The following is a 20278-nucleotide window of genomic DNA, read 5'->3' as shown; positions in this document are numbered from 1 at the left end:
CCACCTTCCAACGCCAGCACCCTGTGGTTCCTAATTCCTGCAGCCCCGAAAACGACTCCCTTTTTGCATTAAAAAAAACTCAGACCTAGAGGAAAGTCATCTTGGCAAGGTCATTTTCATAAAACGCCCCAAATCCCAAACACCCCAAACCAGTATCCACCCATCCGCCCCTTCCTTTTTGCAGCGCGGACAACAATGGAGGACTACAACTCCCAGAGAGGACTGCGCTCGTTCGCCCGAGCAGAGGCCAATGGTCGGCGGCTGCCTGACCGGCGTCGACTAATCAGGGCCCGCCTCGCGGAGGCTTTGTCTGGGAGCGCGGCGCGGCCAGCTCCCGCCCCCGCCGGCGACGCGCCCCGCCCTCGCTGCTTCGCCCGCGCCCCGCGCTCGCCTTTCTGCCTCTCGCAGCCTGCCAGCCGCGGCGTGCGGACTCGCTGCTCCAGCCTCCGGCCACGTCCCATCCCACCGCCTTGAGCAGCGGAGAAAAGATTAGAGATTTTCTTGCCCCATACACTTTTGAAGCGGGCAACATTTTTAAATTTGAACCATGAGGGAAATCGTGCACATCCAGGCGGGTCAGTGTGGTAACCAGATTGGTGCCAAGGTAAGGATTTAAAACCTCTTTTAACTCTATTTCTTTTTGGGAAGAAAAGAATCCAGATAAACTATGCAGAATGGTTGTGGGCTGTTTGCCGTCTCCAGCCTTAGCCAACCTTTGCCAAAAGGAAATTTTATATGTATAATACACATTTGCAGTAGAATTTGCTTTTGGAAAATGGGGATTTTTTTTTTTTTGGCAGAATCATTTTGGGGGAGCTATCAAATGCACCCTTGAGGTTTGGGGGACTGGAAGACCGAGGTTCTGTAAGGTTTTACCTAAAGGGAATGTCCTAACGGTCCGAGGGTCGGGGAGGGAAGGAGATGCGGAAACTGGCCGAGACAAAGCGAGGCGAGGTTCCTCCATGTGCATCCCCCTTGGCGGGGTTTCGCAGGCCAAGCCCGAGGTGAAAGGGGCCAGGATGGGGGGACACCTGCAGACCCCGGTTCCCAAGCTGGGGACGCGTTACCTCCACGAAAGACCAGGGGTCTCGGCGCACCCCTATGATTCCCGCGGGGCAGGCCCGTAGTTTTTCGTGGATGGAAGACTAATATGAGCTGGATTCATTTTGCTTCCTTTATTTCCGCTTAGAGACCCTTTTAGGGCTTGAACAGATAAGGTGAAAAGGAGGGCTTCCTTTTCTTTAAAGGGTCCCCGCAGGACTAAATTGTGGGAGAAAGCAAGACAATCCTCCTTTAAAGCAAGAGGAGGGGAAGTTGGCCAAGGGATACAATTCCGAGGCCAAGGGGGTATTTCTTTCTTTCCTTTTGCGCGCGGCTACAGTGTAGCGGGGGAGAAAGTGCGGCCGCTATCGGCCGCTACATTGTAGCAAAAGGGCTGGGCTCAGGGGCGGGCGCTGTGCCCCGCGGGCCGCCAGGGGGCGCGCTAGCTCAGGCAGGCCCCGCCCCTCGCGCTGAATTCGCGCCTCGGCCCCGCCCACGCGCGACGCCTCCCTTTGTCAGCAGCTTGGCGTTCGCTACCTCCGGGCGGAGGGCGGGGGTCGGTCACTGCGGCAGCTGGTTTCTCTGGCCCTCTGTGCGCGGCTTGCATGCCCTGCGTGGGGGCGAGGGGTGAGCTTACCTAGTTAGGTTAGCCACCTGCGTCCACCCCATCTGTGTCTGCGATCGCCGGTCCCCCCAGCTGGACATCATTTCACATCGCAAGGCGGCTTTCCCGAGGGTGGAGGTGTCAGAGGGAGGGGCGCGCAGGCAGATGGAGGGGATGCCTGCACAGTGTGTTTGGAATTAAAGTGGTGGGAGCAGGGGCATAATTGAGGGTTCACCGTTCTTTCCTGACAGTTCTGGGAGGTGATCAGTGATGAACATGGCATCGACCCCACCGGCACCTACCATGGGGACAGCGACCTGCAGCTGGACCGCATCTCCGTGTATTACAATGAAGCCACAGGTGAGGGGAGGAGCCGGGAAGATCAGGCGCCATCTCCTCCTCCTGGCGTCTCTTTCCATTCCTAGGGAACCCTTAACTCCTTTGAATGAATCTATCCTTTTCCTTTGTAAACCTTCCTCTAATTTCTCACCATGGGGATCAAAGACTAGCTCCACTGTCACTTAGCAGCCCCTGGAGTCACACGTTTGGGTCCCTGGCTGTCATCCAGCCCCAATTTATTTACCTTTTGCCAATGTTCATTCCTCTACTTTTCTTCCCTGAAGGTGGGAAATATGTCCCTCGTGCTATCTTGGTGGATCTAGAACCGGGTACCATGGACTCTGTTCGCTCTGGTCCTTTTGGCCAGATCTTCAGACCAGACAACTTTGTTTTTGGTAAGTTAAACAGATACATGCAGATGGCATCATATTCCATTTATTTGGGTGCAAGAGGGCAGGAAGAGTTAGGAAATGATTATTGTGCTGGAGAGCTTTTCTAGGGCCATGTTCTGAGAGCTAATGGAGGGTGGGGGGTGGCTGCCGCACTTGGTAAACTATTAGGGACTTATATCACAGGTGAGGGACAAAAAATAGTCCCAGAGGCATTATCCCAAGAGGTGCGAGGTGAAGATGTGATGTGCATGTACTACACTTTACTAATCAAGCTTGCCTCCTGGCCCCATTCCAGGTCAGTCTGGGGCCGGGAACAACTGGGCCAAGGGCCACTATACAGAGGGGGCTGAGCTGGTCGACTCGGTCCTGGATGTGGTGCGGAAGGAGGCTGAGAGCTGCGACTGCCTGCAGGGCTTCCAGCTGACCCACTCGCTGGGCGGGGGCACAGGCTCTGGGATGGGCACGCTGCTCATCAGCAAGATCCGGGAGGAGTACCCCGACCGCATCATGAACACCTTCAGCGTGGTGCCCTCGCCCAAGGTGTCGGACACGGTGGTGGAGCCCTACAACGCCACCCTCTCGGTCCACCAGCTGGTGGAGAACACGGACGAGACCTACTGCATCGACAACGAGGCCCTCTACGACATCTGCTTCCGCACCCTCAAGCTGACCACGCCCACCTACGGGGACCTGAACCACCTGGTCTCGGCCACCATGAGCGGGGTCACCACCTGCCTGCGCTTCCCCGGCCAGCTCAACGCCGACCTGCGCAAGCTGGCCGTCAACATGGTGCCCTTCCCCCGCCTGCACTTCTTCATGCCCGGCTTCGCCCCCCTCACCAGCCGGGGCAGCCAGCAGTACCGCGCCCTCACTGTACCTGAACTCACCCAGCAGGTATTTGATGCCAAGAACATGATGGCTGCCTGCGACCCCCGCCACGGCCGCTACCTCACCGTGGCCGCCGTGTTCCGGGGCCGCATGTCCATGAAGGAGGTGGACGAGCAGATGCTCAATGTGCAGAACAAGAACAGCAGCTACTTCGTGGAGTGGATCCCCAACAACGTGAAGACGGCCGTCTGTGACATCCCACCCCGGGGCCTGAAGATGGCGGTCACCTTCATCGGCAACAGCACGGCCATCCAGGAGCTGTTCAAGCGCATCTCGGAGCAGTTCACGGCCATGTTCCGGCGCAAGGCCTTCCTGCACTGGTACACGGGCGAGGGCATGGACGAGATGGAGTTCACCGAGGCCGAGAGCAACATGAACGACCTGGTGTCCGAGTACCAGCAGTACCAGGACGCCACGGCCGAGGAGGAGGAGGATTTTGGTGAGGAGGCCGAAGAGGAGGCCTGAGGCCGCGCCTGCACTCCGCTTCTCCGCTCCCTCAGCCTTTCTCCCCAGCTGTCCCTTTCGTCTCCCTCAGAATTTGCATTTCTGCCTTTTTTTTTTCTTTTAGGGGTGTTCTAGAACAATGCCTGGCACATAATAGGGCTCAATAAATATTCATTGTTTCTTGAATGTCTCCTCTCGTTCCACACCGGGAAATCTATATTTCTGGCACTCTACTGGGTAACTTTTATTTCCTTCTGGTGCCTATTTCCTCCTATCCAGTTAAATTTTTTTTATTTATATATATATACACAGGAGGGGTCCCTAGGCCTGGCAGGTGGGGGTGTGAGGGTGGGGGAAGGGACCGTGGGAGGGTGGCTGTGGGACTGCACCGACCATCGGGGCAGCAGCATCTGCCAGCCGGTGGTCAGTGTGCGTCAATAGCGTTCGGTTGACCTGTTGTAACAGTGGCTTATGCTTTTATATATATAGATTTTTAAAATGGTTTTTTTAAAGAAAGTGAGAAACATTGATGTGAGGACATAACATGGATCAGCGGACTCCTGCATCCCCCCTCTCAGGGATTGAGCTTGTGCCCTTGACCTCAAACCAAACCAGCAACCCTTCCATGCATGGGATGATGCCCCACCAACCAAGCCGCACCAGCCAGGGCCCAGTTGCTGTTTTCCTGTTTTCAGCATAATTATCCAAGAAAGCTGGATGTCATCCCGGTCCCTCTTAGGCCTGCACTGAAAACGCCCCCCCAAGCCCGCAGGCAGCCACGGGGGAAAACCACGCTAACCAGCCCGATGAGGTTCCTATGAAGAGTGGGTAGCGTTCACCCCGTTTTGGAGAATGGGATTCAGGTTGTTCGAGTCCCAGTTTCCAGGTACGTGTTCCTGCTCCACCTTCAGCTTCGGGGGAGGCATTAACAGTAGGGTCTCCATTTTCAGTCGCGAGCTGTTTCCTTTGCAGGGTCTGCCGCACTCCATCCAGTAGGATCCTTCCCTTTCCACTTCACCTCCACCTCACATCGAATCCCTTCCTCTGCATGGAGATGGGGTTCCAGGGAGAACCAGGACCCCTTGGTCCCTAAGCCTCCTGAAAGGTCCTCCCCGTCACCGTTTCTTACCCAAAGAGGAGTATCGGTCCGTGTATGAAAGGTACACACTGTTGCCTAGATGTTGGAGTCATTCCGAGGAGAGGGGACAGGACACCCTTTGTCTTTTGGTAACATCTGTTATTGCCCACCCCCTCCCCCACCTTTGGTTTTGTCCTATCCACAGTTAAAATTTGTTGCGTTGAACTATTTTTTCATATTGAAAAAAATAACATTGCCCCCAAAGCCAAAAATACATGGGAATTGAAAAAATATTTGCAAGACTTGTGCTCATGTAGCTGACCGGTTCACTTACACATGTATTCTGTTCTCCCCGAATGGGTGAGAAAATCCTTCATTGACCCTCAGGTCTTCATCCCTGGTACCCCCCCCCCCCCCCCCCAGCAGTCTTAACTAGAGCGGGCATAAGCGCACAAACTCGGGCAGCATGTAGGAATTGAAATGGACTGAACCCAAACCAGGTTGGATCCCAGCAGTCTCAGCTGCTCCAGAAGCATGAATGAGTTAGAACAGTGGTCGGCAAACTCATTAGTCAACAGAGCCAAATATCAACAATACTTCTTCAAAATAGACCCGCCCAGGCCCCAAACCGACTTCTGTGCATGGGCCATGAAGTTTCAGTCGCACTGTATGTGCGCGCCCGCACGTGGTGTTTGGTGGAAGAGCCACACTCAACGGGCCAAAGAGCCGCATGTGGCTCGAGAGCCGTGGTTTGTCGACCACTGGACTAAACCAAGATTTTTGGGGGGAGTTAATTCCACAACCCCTCAGTGTACAAGTAACTCTCCCATTCTAAACAGCCTAGTGGAGGGAAGCAAGCTGTGTCCTAACATTCACTTCAAGTGAGCTCTGTTTTACCTTCATTGTTCACAAGTGTCAAGGCTTAACAGCAATTTATCCAGAGAGTTGAGAACCTGCAGCTATCCCTCAGTCTTGATCAGAAAACAATTTTGGGCCACAGGCTCAGTGTAGTTTAATTAGGAAACTAAACAAGCTGGGTGGAGTGGGATGATCAGACAGCTGGCATGGAACCCTGGGGGACTGGCAGTCTCGGTGGTGTGGGCCCGGGCAAGGGGCAAGGCACGGCTATTTGGCAAGGAGAAATGAGCAGCGGAATCCACTGCCCAAAGACGTGCTCTGGGAGGCCAGCTGACATGCATGCAGCATGGGGATCGTTCAGGCAGCTCGAACATGAGACTAGGCATCGGCAAAGGTTGAGGGCTCAGGCAGTTCGCAAAGGCTTGTGGTTCACCTGGTAAAAAAGACGACAGTGGGTGACACGGGAACTTCCCTCACGCTCCATTTGGATGAATGCACACCCAGAATTTTTCTAGTTTTTTCTTTTTCCCCAATTACAGTTTACATCCAATATCATTTGCATGAGTTCCAGGCAGACGGCACAGTGAGGGGTCTGCTAGCTTTCCGGCAGCCTCCCTCACCCCCTCGCCCCGCAGTGACTTACTGAACGGGTGTGGGAGGGGCCAGAGCGTGGCTTGAAGACCCAACCCTCCACTGCGGGCCTCAAGGAGGCTCCAAGGCACCCCCGGAAGTGGTCCGATGCTTTTACTTATACATGAACTTATCTGTTTCACACACTCTTATATGGTACCTACGTACCAGGCAGTGTTCTGAACACTTTGCAAATACAGCAGGTCCTCGGGTTACACCGGAGAGCCGTTCCTACGGAACCCACCTACGTAAGCACCTACCTCACTCACATGGAGCACACACACAGCAGTAATGAATGAAACAGTAAAAAAAAATTTAGAAGATAACAATTCCTGACCTTTACTTGTGGTAAATAATAAGAAACATAAAGCACATATGTACATACGTCAAAATGTTGGAACTTTTTTTTTTATAAATAAATGGGAGATGGCGACATAACCATGAAATGACGTACGCCGAGTCCGACGTAACCCGAGGACTGTCTATTACACATTTAATCCCTGTAACAATTCAACAGGCAGTTGTATTATTAAACTGAGGAGACATGTACAGAAGTTGAGAACGTCTCCGATCACGGCATGCACTAGGATTTGCACCCCAGCAGGTTTCAGAGCCGCTCTCTGACCTCTACCATAACCTCCAAGTGAGTCAACAGGCCAAGAAAAGTAGTGATATGCCTTGGAATTAACTGCCAACAGACTCCCAGTTCCCGGTGCTGGACAGGGGCTGGGTGGGAAGCTGGCTTCCCAGCTGCACGATGTGGGCTAAGTCACTAACACGTTGGCGTTGTTTCTCTACTTTGTAAAACACTACGTACCTCAGGGGTAGTTCCATTAAAACATTTTCATAAAAAATATTTATGTCGAAGCTGGGCACTGGCACAAAGAGAGCAACTGATACATGTCCACGTGCAGGGCGCGCGTCAGGGCCGGAGCTCACCTGGGAGATGCTGACGCCGGTGAGTCTCTCCACGCTCTCCGGCAGGCGGCTCAGGATGTCCAGTACTTCCCCCGTCACTTTGGCCGCTCCCACGGCCCCACTGCCACTCGACACCAGTGTGATCTTTTTGGTCGAGGTCAAGGGACCACTGATCTCCTCTGCCACCTGCGGGTGAGACGCCCACTCGGGGCTGTGGCCCGACCACACCCTCCTAAAAGGCTTTTCCCTGGGGTTTTGTGAACTCTCATCCGAGGACATTTTTCCATTGATTTTTAGAGAGTGAAAGGGAGCGGGAGAGAGAAACATCTCGATCGATGGCTCCCACACGTGTCCTGATAGCCAGGGGTCAAACCTGCAACCCAGGTACCTGCTCTTGACTGGGAATTGAACCCACGACCCTTGGGTGCATGCTCTTGCCACTGAGCCACACTGGCCAGGGCTACCCTGGGCTTTTTAAGATCCCGTCTTACAGATCATCCTTTTTCACTTTGGTCATTGGCTTATAACTCCCCTCCCTAACTCATGGTCCCCTAGCCTGGCTCTGGTGACCCCTGGCACATGCCTGACCTGGGGGAGCTTCTCCAGCAGCATGTCCAGCTGAGCAGCCTCCTGGTACAGCTGGAACGCTTCTGCCTTCTTGGCCATCTGTTCGGCCTCAGCCCGGGCCCGGGCCCCAATGGCGAAGGCCTCGGCCTCCCCCCGCATCTGGGCAGGGCACAGGACACTGTGATGTGAAGGGAGCAGGTGAGGGTGAGAAACCCCAGCTCCGCAGCCACACCTCCAAACTCACCCTCACAGACTCTGCTTCGGCCTCCGCCTGCATGATCTGCTGGGACCTGGGCAAACAGGGGTGCAGAGGAGCTGAGGCCCTGGCTGCCGGGGGAAGGCCCGAGCGGGGTGGAGGCTCCTACCACCTGAGCGCCACAGGAGGAGTCCAGGTGGTGAAGACCTCGGCTCTCGGCTCTCTATCTGGGGGCGCCGGGTGGGAAGGAGCGGGAGGGGCAGGAGGGGCGGGAGGGCGTTTACTTCTCAGCCTCCGCGAGGCGCTCCAGCCGGTAGCGCTCGGCTTCCGCCGGCTTCCGCACGCGGGCCTCCAGCTCCTTCTCCCGGCGGGCAATCTCCTGCTCCTGCACTGCCACCTGCTGGGCCCGCTCCACCACCTGCACCTGCACCCGCTGCTCCTCGATCTGCTGCTTGGTTTTGGCCACCTGGGAAGGATGCTCGGCGTCAGGGCGAAAGGTAAGTGCCCAGGACCAGGGAGGCCGGGGCAGGGCTCCGGGTGGGGTAGGTGGAGTGGTCCCAGGACAGTTCCGCCGGCCCCGTGGAGTCCGTTTCTTATACAGACCCACGCACGCACGGCCCGATCCCCCTCAGCCCGCACCCAGGACCAGGACTCCCAGGCAGCCTGTCCGAGCTGGACAGGGCGGGGACCAGTGGCCTCCGCAGGCAGGCAGGCCGGCCGCAGTCCCTCCAGGAGCTCCCACGGACTCGTTTCCTACCATCTCTCCCTCTAGTGTGAGCACCTGTTGGCATGAGGGCAACCCCGTCTGGCTCTCTCCACCCCTCTCCCTCTCTCCACCTTAGTGCAAGCCACCCACTGCGCCCACTCCTGCAACAGGTCCTGCTTCCCTTCCAGGGGCTGTGCATGGGTGCCTTTTCACTTTTATTTTTGCATCTGGTACAAAGTCAAGAGAGAAAAACACACGGTGAGAAGTCAGGCTTCCAATATTTCTGCAAACGACCTGGTTCCCTCCTGAAAGCCACCAGTGCCCAGCGTCCTGTGTACCCTTCCAGGGGCACTCGCAAGCACGTGCAGAAACCTGCATACAGATGCCTCTTAGGCAGGTTTCAGCTCTTCCTCCTGGCATCCAGGGAGCAGAGCGCCCTTGCTGGATCCCGTCCCGCTGCTCCAGCCCCGCCATCACCATCATGGCTGGGGTGTCCCTGCCTGGACTGGCCCCACCTGAAAATGTCAAGCCTTTTCCAAACTGGACTTGCTGCTCCCGGGCAGCATAAGGCCACCTTCTGGAGGACTCCACCCCCAGCCGCTTCCTTGGACGAGTCTGTGGGCGGTAGGTGTTCTAGGCCCGCCTTCTCAGACTTACTCCGCCCTTCTATTTGAATTAGTGAGGTTGAGTAGTTACTATGTTGGAATCATTCTCATCAGAATTTTGAAGGCATTGCTCTATGGCCTTCTAACTTCTTAAGAAATCTAGTCATTTTGATGCCTGACCCTTTGAGAAAAGGTCTCTGGAAGCTTCTGGATCTTTTCTTGTTCTCATGGATCTGAAATTGTAGTGATGTGTTTCAATATAGATGTTTCTCATTAATTGTGTTGGGCACTTGGTGGGTTGTTTCAATTTAGAAACTCACACCCTTCAAAACAGATAAACATTTTGCAAATTTTTCACTTGGTTATTCCCTCCCCCTTTCTTTGTCTGTTGGAGCTGCTGGCCTGGCCGCTCCTCCACCCATCTGTTCTTTCTATTTTTCTGGGGAGTTTTATTAGAATTTCTCTTCCAAAGTGACTTGGAAATTTATGCCATTTTATTACTGCCCCCCTTTATTGAATTTACTGGGGTTTATTAATTTCTAAGAGTTGTTTCTTGTTTTCTGTTCTATCTCCTGACTTCCTAGATGTGGATCCTTCTTTTATCTCACTGGGCACATTTATTTTTTCAAAAGCTTTCTTTTCCCTGCAGAGCCGTCGCCTCCACTTGGCCTTGCTGTCTCCCTCTCAGACAGGTGCCCTTGGCTGCCTGCTCACAGGCCAGAGGCTGACCGCACTGGAAGGAGCTCCGGGCTGTGTGTGGGGCCTGTGGACTGAGAGCTTCACTCTGGGCGGCCTGGGCAGGCCACCAGCTGGGCAACCTCGGCTCCAGGATCTTCAAGTCTCTCCCTTGGGGCGGTCATGTTCCCAGGGCGCTCTTCTCATCTGTTCTTTGGAAGACGGAGCTCTGGGAGCCGAGGGGCCCGGGGCCAGAAGCGCCAGCATGGGGCATGCGACAGGTGCATAGTCCGTTCATGCCCTGCTGCCACGGCCAGGCCTCGCCTGTGTCTGGCTGCCCCACGCCACGTCCTCTGGTCTGCTCTCACCAGACAACCCTCCAGATGTCTGCTGGGCAGAGAGGCCAGGAAAGGGACCCACAGGCAGGGAGTCAGCAAGGGAGTCGGAGAAGTGGCTCTTCACCTGTTTTTACTGATTGTGACAGTCGTCAGGCCATGGCTGCACCGGCTCCTGAGCCTCCGACACGGCACCTGTCAGCCCTGCTCAGTTAACTACCATGCTTTCCAGCTTCCAAAGTGATGCTATGGTGGCCATTCCTCCCTTTCTTCTCTCTCAAAATCACTCTATGTGGTTGTAATGAGGTTTTAGCTGCATTTATTCAATCCATCATCTTTGAAAAGGCTTCCAACTTGTCTCCCTACTGCCTTTCTTCTGACCATCGATTCTCCACGCGGCAGCCGGTCCGATCCTTATACAAACACAAACTGAACCACAGCACCTCTCTGGTGCTTTGAGTCTCTTCTAAGTGTCCATCATGGCTCCCTGAGCCCTCGTGACCTAGCCTGGGCCCCTCTCCCTCAGCACACTAGCCACACCAATCAGAAACCCCCTTTCTGCTCCTGGGACATGCCCAGTTCTTTCCTACCTCAGGGCCTTTCCACCTGCTGGTCCCCTGCCTGGCCACTAGCCACATACGGCTATTTAAATTTAAATTAATAGTCACTAAAATGTAAAATGCAGTTCCTCAGTCACAATTTCACCCACCGCATTTCAAGTGCTCAGCATCACAGCAAAATGCAGACCATTTCCATCAGCACAAAGGCTCTGTGTGAGCATCACAGGTTTAGAATACTCTTGGCCCACAACTCTCTACATTGCTGGTTCTTTCGCATCTTCAGGTTTTATTTCAAATATCATTTGCTTACAGCACTCTTCTCTGAGCACCCGACCTCATGTGGTAACCCCGCCGCTGCCAAAGCCTGCCGCGCGCTGGCTTGCTCTGTACGCTCTCTGAGAGCAGGAGTCTCTTCTGTCTCACTCACACGTTTATCCTCGCCTCTAAAACAATGTCTGGCACATAGTAGGCACTTCATAGGTATTTGTTGACTGAATCATTATTTCAGGATTTCTTAGCACAAAGCCTGGCACAAAATGAGGAACTCACTAAAGTTAAACAGAGCCCAAACCAGCCCAAGCCGTCGATCTGCGGACAAAAAGCCATGTTTAGATTAGGGACCTTATCCATAGTCCTACCCATGCTAGTGGTTTCCTTTATGTTACTGCTTCTCACACTTCAACGCATGCATGAGGCAACCTAGGGATTTTTGTTAAAATGCAGACTATGATTCTGTCTGGGCTGGAGCCTGAGACTTTGTATTTCTAACAAACACTCCAGGGCTGCTGCTGCTGCTGGTAGGCAGACCACACTTCAAGTAGCAACGCACAAGCCAGGGACTTATCCCCGCAACCGAAGATGTTTTGCACTTATTATGCTTTTAGCCTGTACCAACGCTTGGCAAAAACAAACTTCCTAATTTTACTATCCTTTGTGTAAAGGCTACTCAAAGTTCAGTGGCCTCTCGTTCTTCACGGTAGTTCTGCTGTATAAAGTAGAACAAAATACTTATTTTGTTCCCAGGGAAAATGTGTGGTTAGGTGGCATGAGCCTCTGGCCACAACATTTTTACCAACAGGCCAATGTAGAACCTTGTTTTATGTGTTTGTTTAAAGCAGGGCCGGGAACATCCTGGCCCTGCCAGCGCATTGGGGTGAGTTATTAAATGATTGACCATTGCCCTGGCTGGAGTTTCCCAGTGGTCAGAGCACTGGCCTGCGAACCAAAGGGTCGTGGGTTCGATTCCTGACCAAGGGCATGTACCTGTGTTGCAGGTTCCCGGCCCCAGCCCTGGTGGGGGTGAGTGTGGGAGGGACCAATTGATGTGGCTCTCTCACATCGATGTTTCTCTCTCTCCCCCCGCCTCCCTTGTACTTGCTCTAAAAAAAAAAAAAAAAAAAAAAAATATATATATATATATATATATATATATCAATGGGAAAATATCCTGGGGTATTAACCCAAAAAAATAAACATTTGGCCAAAGACAGCAGGCTAGTTTTTAGGTTGATAATTTTGTATGGCCCGTGAATGATGTATAAATATCCGAACGGCCTTCGGCAGAGAAAAGGCTCCCTACCCTGGTTTAAATCCATCCTGTGTAATAAATGTTGGTTCATTACCAACGAGCTTCCAGCCAACACCAGAGCGCCTGAACGAAGGAGGAGATGCACATGCAGCACCACCACCCCGCGCCTGGGAGAGCCGGACAGCACTCAGCACGATGCTCGGCCCTTTCCGCGGTGAAATCACCAACGGAGAACACCAGGTGAGGAATGTGGCGGTGAGCATGCTGTGCAGTAAACACTCTATGGAGACAACACTGCTTACAGCATGAGCGTTTCAAGAAGCAGAACGTCTTGCTCAACCTCAACTGGGAGCTGTGCGCCAGGCCCTCGGGTGGCTGCCTCTCTGCACGTCTGCAGGCAGACGCAAAGGCGCCGCGAAGGCTGACTGTGGAGTTTCAGTACACTTTGCGAGCAGGCACTGCTCAGTGCAGAATCCGCACACGGGGACTGACTGCACCTGCCCGCAATGCCCAGGGCTGCCGGCCTCCCTCGGCAGGGGTCACAGCCCCACTTCCGGGTTTCCTTCCTCACACCCTTTGCTCACCAGGGCTGCCCTGTGCAAATGAAACGGCGCCTCTTCCTCTGGGGGTGCAGAGCGCACGGGCTGGTGAGGGGTGTGGGCGGACCTCAGCTCTGGCTCACCCCCATCCGGGTGCCATTACACAGGGCACAACCTGCTCCACACACATGACCAGCCCTGCAGACCATGTACCTCTTGACCTGTTCTTTGCTTTTTAGCTGAAACGTGTAGGTCTTTTAAATTTCCCTCATATGGAAGAGTTGGGTCAGAAACAGGGAGCGAGATATGGGGACCGGAGTCGGAACATGAGAGGGGGAGCCGGAGAGAAGGGGGTGGCCGGCCGCCTGCCGGGGCTCTGACCTGGAGCTGGTAGGCCAGGTCGGCCTGCGCGCGGCGCGTGTTGACCTCGATGTCATAGGTGGCTTTCTTCAGCTCATAGTCCCGCTGGGCCTTGGCCATCTCGATCTCACTCAGGTACTGAGCAGACACCTTCTCCTGCTTGGCTTTGGCCTCCTGTCCATACAGAGCCCAGGTGAGGCGTCAGGGCAGGATGGGCAGGCCCCGGGGCGAGGGCCTGCTTCCCACCAGCTCCCCTGCCTCGGCCCCAGCCCTGGCCTCATCTATCTCCTCTCCAGCCCAGTTCCATCAGCCCCCGTTGTGCACTCCCCCCAAGTGCTCAAGCGCCATGGGGACCGCAGGCCACCGCCCATTTCTCTCTCACCCGGATCCCAGCATCTCGCTTGGCCTCCGCTTCTCCAATCCGAGCATCTTTTTGGACTTGAGCGGTCCGAGCCTTCCCCAAGGAGTGCAAGTAGTCCTGTGGGAGAGACGCAGAAACTGGAGTCCTGAAGAGGGTGCAAGAAAGGAGCGGGGGCAGAGGGGGCCACCTGTGCGGGTTTACCTGGTCGTCATGAATGTCCTTCAGGGTGTAGCTGACCACACTGATGCCCATGTTCACCAGGTCTGAGGAGGCCACTTTGAAAACCTGCTCCGAGAACTTCTGCCGGTCCTTATAGATTTCCTAGGACGAAGGAGGGTGGGAGGAGGAACTTAAGCTCTGGGTCCTCTGGCTCTGGCTCCCACAGCTGGCTCAGCCGGGCCCCCTGCCAGCAGGCCCACCTCCACAGTCATGTGGGCCATGATGGCCCTCTGGTGGCCCTCCAGCGTCTCCAGGGCGATGTGGGCGATCTCAGCCTCCGTCTTCCCCAGGAACATCTGGCAGGCAGCCGCCAGCATCTCTTTGTTCTGCCCCTGGATTTTCACCTGCAGGCAGAGGAGGGGTGGGAGGGTGAGGTGCTGGTCTGGAGCAGAGAGGATGAGCCAAGGGCTTGGAGAAGCCGCGACTACAGAGGGGGTGGGGGCGTGGACCCTGGGAAAGCTCTGAAAGCCGCACCTGGGCGATGCCGGTGACGGAGATGGGGACCCCATGGCGCGTGTAAACCTTCTCACTCTTGACATTGAGGGTCAATGTGTTGAGAGAGATCCTAGAGGGAAAGAGAAGGGGGCAGTGAGAAAAGGAGGAGAGGAGACGGCCCTCGGGCTCCCCTTACCCACCTCTGGATCTGCTGGATGCAGGGCAGCACGAAGACGCGGCCGCCGGCCACCATGACCGGGGGGCTCCGGCAGAAACCTGCAAGGGGGGGCAGGGGCGGGCGTCGCGCTGGGATGCGGGAATGCGGGGACTAGGGAGCTGGGGGGGGTAGGGGATGGGAGCGAGGGGTGGGGGTGGGGGGCTGGGGCGGGCGTCGCGCGGGGATGCGGGGACTAGGGAGCTGGGGGGGTAGGGGAGGAGGGGGTGGGGGTGGGCGGGCCGGAGCCTGGGCGCCTGGGCCCTGGCGGGAGGGAAGGGCGGAGCCAGGCTCCCGGGGCTGGGGCGCGGGCCGAGGGGCGCGGCGCTTACCGGAGACCACCATGGCCTCGTTGGGGCCGCAGGTGAAGAACATGGCTCCGAGGGAGCTAGCGAGGAGCAGAGAAGGCGTCGCGGAGGCGGGAGCGGCTGTTTCCCACCACCACCGCCCAGTCCCCTCGCACCCGGGCCGGCTGAGGCTCCCCCTCCCCTGCCCCGGGAAACCCGCAGACTCCGGCGACGCCCGCCCGCGGCGACCGCGGTTCTCCGGGACCCGACCCCCGCCGTCCCCCGGACCCCCGCCCGCCCCCCGGACCTGGGAGCCGAGCCACGGCCGCCGCGCACCACCTTCCTGCAAGCGCACCCCGCGCCTGCACCCTGGGGCCGCCGCAGCCCCGCCCCGCCCGCCCCGTTCCCGGCAGCCCCCGCTCCCGCCCCGCCCGCCCCCGCCCCGCTGCCCGGCAGACCCCGCCCCGCCCGGCGCGTGACGCGGCCCCGTCACTGGGGTGCCCGCGGCGGCCGGGAGCCGCAGGCTGAGCCGCGGCCGTGGGCGCCCGGGTCCCGGGGTCCCTGCGCCCGGAGGGGCCTCGCCGCTGTCAGAGACTCACTCGGATGCCGCATCAATCACCGGTTTATTTGTGTTCACAGAACATACCGCTGCCCGGCCCGCCCGCCGCCCCGCCCCGCCCGCAGCCAGCCCGGGGCCGCCTCCGGAGACGGGGCACCTGGACCCGGCCCGGTCCCACCGCTTCCCAGCGCCCAGGGGCCGGGAGGGGCAGCCGCGGGCACGGCCCGCGCCCTCGCATAAGTTAAATAAATATTACAGACACCCCGGTCGCCAGGGGGACATATAAATACACAATAAATATAAATAGGAGCTGCAGCAGGAGACAGTTGGCGCCCTCCCACCCGCCGGCGTGTCCGCGCGCGTCCCGTCGGGCGGCTCCCGCGGGGCGAGGGCCTCGGAGTCCGCGCTCGGCTTCCAGGGCCGCCGGGCGGGCGGGCGGTCAGAGGGCGGCCGGGGGGCGCGGGAGGAAGGCGCGGAGGTCCAGAGCGCGGTCCGCGGGCTCCGCCGTCACATTCCGGGGCTCGCGCGCGGGGGGCGCAGGGGCGGGCGCGGGGGCGTCCTCCGCGTTCGGGGGCGCCGGCACCCCTTCTTCCGCCGTCAGGACCTGGCAGAAGACGACGGCGAGCAGGAGGAAGAGGAGCCTCCTGGCGGGGCTGGCGTCCTCGGCGGGCAGCTGGCGCCGGACCTGCGCGGAGACGGCGAGGGAACAGGTCAGACGGGCCCGAGGGCGGCCGTGCCCGCCACCCCCGGCCCCCACTTGGGCGACACTCACCACTCGGGGGTAGAGGACCCTCCGGCTGCGCTTTCTGTGCCCGCGGGAGGCGCTGGGGCGCGAGGCGCTGGGGCGCGAGGCGGGGGCCGCCGCCGGCTCCGGGAGAGGGTCGAAGGTGAAGACCTCGGGCCCAGAGCCCCGCCGGGGTCCCGGGCTGGCGGAGGGGGCCGGGGTCGGGGCCCGCAGGACGGTCATGGCGGGGAGGGAGCAGCGGGAGCGACACATGGCAGCTGAGCGGTGAGCGGTGGGAAAGATGAGTGGGGCCCGGAGCCTCCCGGGCGAGTTAAGTACAGCCCGGCTGGGCGGCCCTCACTCCGCCCCCCTCACTCCGCCCCCCTCACTCCGCCCCCCTCACTCCGCCCCCCTCACTCCGCCCCCCTCACTCCGCCCCCCTCACTCCGCCCCCCTCACTCCGCCCCCCTCACTCCGCCCCCCTCACTCCGCCCCCCTCAAGGCCGGCTTGGAAATTCCAACAGTTCAGCAAAGGGAGGGGGTGGAGACTTGGCCTGTGAAGCATAGCTGCGCTGTTGTGGGAGCTGTGAGTGTGAGCTGTGTGAGCTGTGAGTGTGAGCTGTGTGTGTGAGCTGTGTGAGCTGTGAGTGTGAGCTGTGAATGTGAGCTGTGTGAGCTGTGAGTGTGAGCTGTGTGTGTGAGCTGTGGGAGCTGTGTGAGCTGTGAGTGTGAGCTGTGTGTGTGAGCTGTGTGAGCTGTGTGAGCTGTGAGTGTGAGCTGTGAATGTGAGCTGTGTGAGCTGTGAGTGTGAGCTGTGAGTGTGAGCTGTGAGAGCTGTGAGTGTGAGCTGTGAATGTGAGCTGTGTGAGCTGTGAGTGTGAGCTGTGTGAGCTGTGAGTGTGAGCTGTGTGAGCTGTGAGTGAGCCGTGAGTGTGAGCTGTGTGGGCTGTGCATATGCTGTGAGTGTGAACTGTGCATGTGTGAGCTGTGCATATGCTGTGTGAGCTGTGAGTGTGAGTTGTGTGTATGCTATGCCTGTGAGCTGTGCATATGCTATGAGTGTGAGCTGTGCATATGTGAGCTGTGCGTATGCTGTGAGTATGAGTGTGAGCTGTGTGAGCTGTGCGTGTGAGCTGTGCATATGCTGTATGAGTGTGAGCTGTGTATATGCTGTGTGTGAGCTGTCCATGTTTGTGTGTGTGCTGTGAGTGTGAGCTATGCGTGTGTGAGCTGTGTGTGTCAGCTGTGCATGTGTGAGCTGTGCGTATGCTGTGCGTGTGAGTTGTGCATATGTGAGCTGTGCGTATGCTGTGAGTGTGAGCTGTGAGTGTGCATGTGTGAGCTGTGTGTGTGTGAGCTGTGCATATGCTGAGTGTGAGTATGAGCTGTGCTTATATGAGCTGTGCGTATGTGAGCTGTGTGTGTGTGTGAGCTGTGCATGTGAGCTGTGCGTATGCTGTGCGTGTGAGCTGTGAGTGTGAGCTATGCGTGTGAGCTGTGCATGTGAGCTGTGCATGTGAGCTGTGAGTGTGAGCTGTGCGTGTGCTATGTGTGAGCTGTGAGTGTGAGCTGTGAGTGTGAGCTGTGCGTATGCTGTGAGTGTGAGCTGTGCTGTGAGCTGTGCATGTGAGCTGTGAGTGTGAGCTGTGCGTATGCTGTGTGAGCTGTGCGTGTGAACTGTGCTGTGAGCTGTGTGTGTGAGCTGTGCATATGCTGTGAGTGTGAGCTGTGAGTGTGAGCTGTGCTGTGAGCTGTGTGTGTGCTATGTGTGAGCTGTGAGTGTGAGCTGTGCGTGTGCTATGTGTGAGCTGTGAGTGTGAGCTGTGAGTGTGAGCTGTGCATATGCTGTGAGTGTGAGCTGTGCTGTGAGCTGTGCGTGTGAGCTGTGAGTGTGAGCTGTGCGTATGCTGTGAGTGTGAGCTGTGCGTGTGAGCTGTGCTGTGAGCTGTGTGTGTGAGCTGTGCGTATGCTGTGAGTGAGCTGTGAGTGTGAGCTGTGCTGTGAGCTGTGTGTGTGCTATGTGTGAGCTGTGAGTGTGAGCTGTGCGTGTGAGCTGTGCGTGTGAGCTGTGCGTATGCTGTGAGTGTGAGCTGTGTGTGTGCTATGTGTGAGCTGTGAGTGTGAGCTGTGTGTGTGCTGTGTGTGAGCTGTGCGTGTGAGCTGTGCGTGTGAGCTGTGCATGTGAGCTGTGCGTATGCTGTGAGTGTGAGCTGTGAGTGTGAGCTGTGCCGTGAGCTGTGCGTATGCTGTGAGTGTGAGCTGTGCGTGTGAGCTGTGCTGTGAGCTGTGTGTGGGGAGGTGAGATCCTGCACTCAGGCACAAGTCTGGGCGTGGTGCTGAGGATGCCGTGGGCAGTGTCAGGAGAAGGCTCAGCCCAGTCCCACCTGGGAGGCAGCAGGACACAGTGAGGAGGTCTGGCCGCACAGACCCAGCGAAGTCAGGGACCCAGCACACAGGTGCACTCACCCCCGTTAGCTACATATAGAAAACACCCCACACAGGGGTCCTTACAGAAATAGCAAGGCTCAGGAAGAAAGCGCTCAGCACGCACAGACCCCGCCCTGCGGTGGAGCGCGCAGGACACACGCCCACCAGTGTGTGTGTGTGTGTGCGGGGGGGGGGGGGCATTCCCCTTCTTTCCTTCTGGGTTCCTGGCGCTCTAGTCACTACATGGACGTAGGACGTTAACAGGGGAAAACACACTGAATTGTGTTCGTACAGGAAGGACCCAGGTCGCCTGAGACTCACAGGTGGGAGGGACTGGGTTCTGTGCCTCCTGAGGAGTGTGTGTGTGTGTGGGGGGGGGGGGGGGACGAGCGCTGGGTCGTCAGATGCGTCCTCACCAAGCAGGCAAGTCTCTCAGAGGAAAGGCCGCCCTGGGACGGCCCCTGCCTGGCGCTCAGGCGGTTAAGGAGAGGCAGAGCCCTGAGTCCCCTGCGTCCCCATGGCGCCAGCGGGGCCACCACACGCCAGTGGGCCCTTCGACATGCACATCACACACACATGCTGTGCAGAGCACGGGGCCGGCCGGCATCTACCTGCCGGTGTCCACACGACGCTGGGGCAGGGGGTCACCGAATGCAAAGCTGGGGGGTTCGCCGGCTCCCAGATTTGCCCCTTGTGTGAATCAAATGACAAAATTCACGTGAACATTTTAAACTGCGAGACGTCATGCAAAGCTTGTGGTAATGGTGGTACCTCACGACGCATCAGCATGTTCTCATAACTGCCTTAGAGACAGCTGCTCATGGACAAGAGCGGATACCTCTGACACTGATGGTGCCAGGCACCCTGTTAAAGGCGCCACTGAGAGTGCTGAGCTGGTGTCGGGGCGCCTGCTGTGGCCTGGCCCGCACTCCTGGGTCCTGAGACTGGAAGACAGTGTAAGGGGGACCCAGAAAGCTGGTGTCCAGGCATCAGTCAGGCAAGGCCTCCTGGAGAGTGGCAGGTGAGGTGGCCTGGAACGGGGGTGGAAGAGGACTGTGAGGACGAGAACGGAGCCAGCCCTGAGCTGGAAGAGTACAGGATATGTGTGGGGAACCACAAAGAAAGCAATCCCGGAGGAAGTCCCGAAAAGGAGTGGTGGGAGTCTCAGGGCTGGGAAGGAGCTGGGCAGAGGGACAGCTTAGCCACGGCCAGGAACCTGGGTGTGGCCACCTGTGGTGCTTGTGGGGCAAGGGTGATATAACAGGAGGACAGTTCAGGCTGGAAACGGAGCGGGGTGAGGAGCAGGCCCTGGATGAGGAGACACTGAGGCAGGGGCAGGAGCTGGTGAAGGGGTGCAGAGAGCGGGTAACAAGGACTTGAAAGGGGCCATGGCAGAGGGACCAAGAGGAGGGGTAGCTGCAAGGGACATTCTTAGTATGAAATCACCAGCATTTTAACAGTCAGATGGTCTCACTGGTGTCAGGGAGCACGGACAGTGGGGGTGCTGCCAGCAGAGAAGGAAGGGAGCAGAGCTGACCCCAGGGAGCTGAGGTGCACGGGCTCAGGTCTTTCCGGCGGATCCCAGGGTGCCGGTGCCCGGGAGCACACACCTGGCCCTCCCATTGGAGACGTGTCACACTTGTCTTTGTTTCTGCCGTGGAACCCAGCACCCCAGTGCCTTGCACATAGTAGTTGCTCAATAATCTTCATAAATGAACATGAAAATGCAGAACTGTAAATGCGCACACTGGCTGGGCCACCCCAAGCTTCTGAGACTTGGATACCTTCC

At 57.4% G+C, this 20278-nt stretch overlaps 3 protein-coding genes across 4 annotated transcripts; 1 reads left to right on the top strand and 2 right to left on the bottom strand.

Annotated features, from left to right (window-relative positions):
• Window positions 1-387: 387 nt before the first annotated feature.
• On the top strand, window positions 388-3894 carry TUBB (tubulin beta class I). Its single transcript, XM_059702142.1, has 4 exons — window positions 388-604; window positions 1897-2005; window positions 2269-2379; window positions 2672-3894. The coding sequence occupies exons 1-4, from the start codon at window positions 548-550 to the stop codon at window positions 3727-3729; spliced, it is 1335 nt and encodes a 444-aa protein (XP_059558125.1). The 5' UTR covers window positions 388-547; the 3' UTR covers window positions 3730-3894.
• Window positions 2671-15183, bottom strand: FLOT1 (flotillin 1). Its single transcript, XM_059702143.1, has 13 exons — window positions 15087-15183; window positions 14825-14880; window positions 14479-14554; window positions 14318-14408; window positions 14044-14187; window positions 13826-13945; window positions 13646-13741; window positions 13285-13437; window positions 8240-8421; window positions 8004-8049; window positions 7781-7918; window positions 7214-7378; window positions 2671-6077 (listed from the first exon to the last, which is right to left on the bottom strand). Exons 2-13 carry the CDS (start codon window positions 14865-14867, stop codon window positions 6048-6050), a joined length of 1284 nt encoding a protein of 427 aa, XP_059558126.1. The 5' UTR covers window positions 14868-14880; window positions 15087-15183; the 3' UTR covers window positions 2671-6047.
• Window positions 15184-15385: 202 nt separating this feature from the next.
• IER3 (immediate early response 3) lies at window positions 15386-16385 on the bottom strand. Of its 2 annotated transcripts, XM_059702139.1 has the most exons (3): window positions 16111-16385; window positions 15776-16023; window positions 15386-15714 (listed from the first exon to the last, which is right to left on the bottom strand). In XM_059702139.1, the coding sequence occupies exons 1-2, from the start codon at window positions 16333-16335 to the stop codon at window positions 15778-15780; spliced, it is 471 nt and encodes a 156-aa protein (XP_059558122.1). In that variant the 5' UTR covers window positions 16336-16385; the 3' UTR covers window positions 15386-15714; window positions 15776-15777. The 2 variants fall into 2 exon arrangements, with proteins under 2 accessions (XP_059558122.1, XP_059558121.1); XM_059702138.1 differs by having other exon boundaries at window positions 15386-16023.
• Window positions 16386-20278: the final 3893 nt, after the last annotated feature.

Source organism: Myotis daubentonii, chromosome 6 (genome assembly GCF_963259705.1).
Source record: "Myotis daubentonii chromosome 6, mMyoDau2.1, whole genome shotgun sequence".
NCBI classification, from domain to species: Eukaryota; Metazoa; Chordata; class Mammalia; order Chiroptera; family Vespertilionidae; genus Myotis; species Myotis daubentonii.
This window is presented reverse-complemented; position numbering and strand designations above follow the sequence as displayed.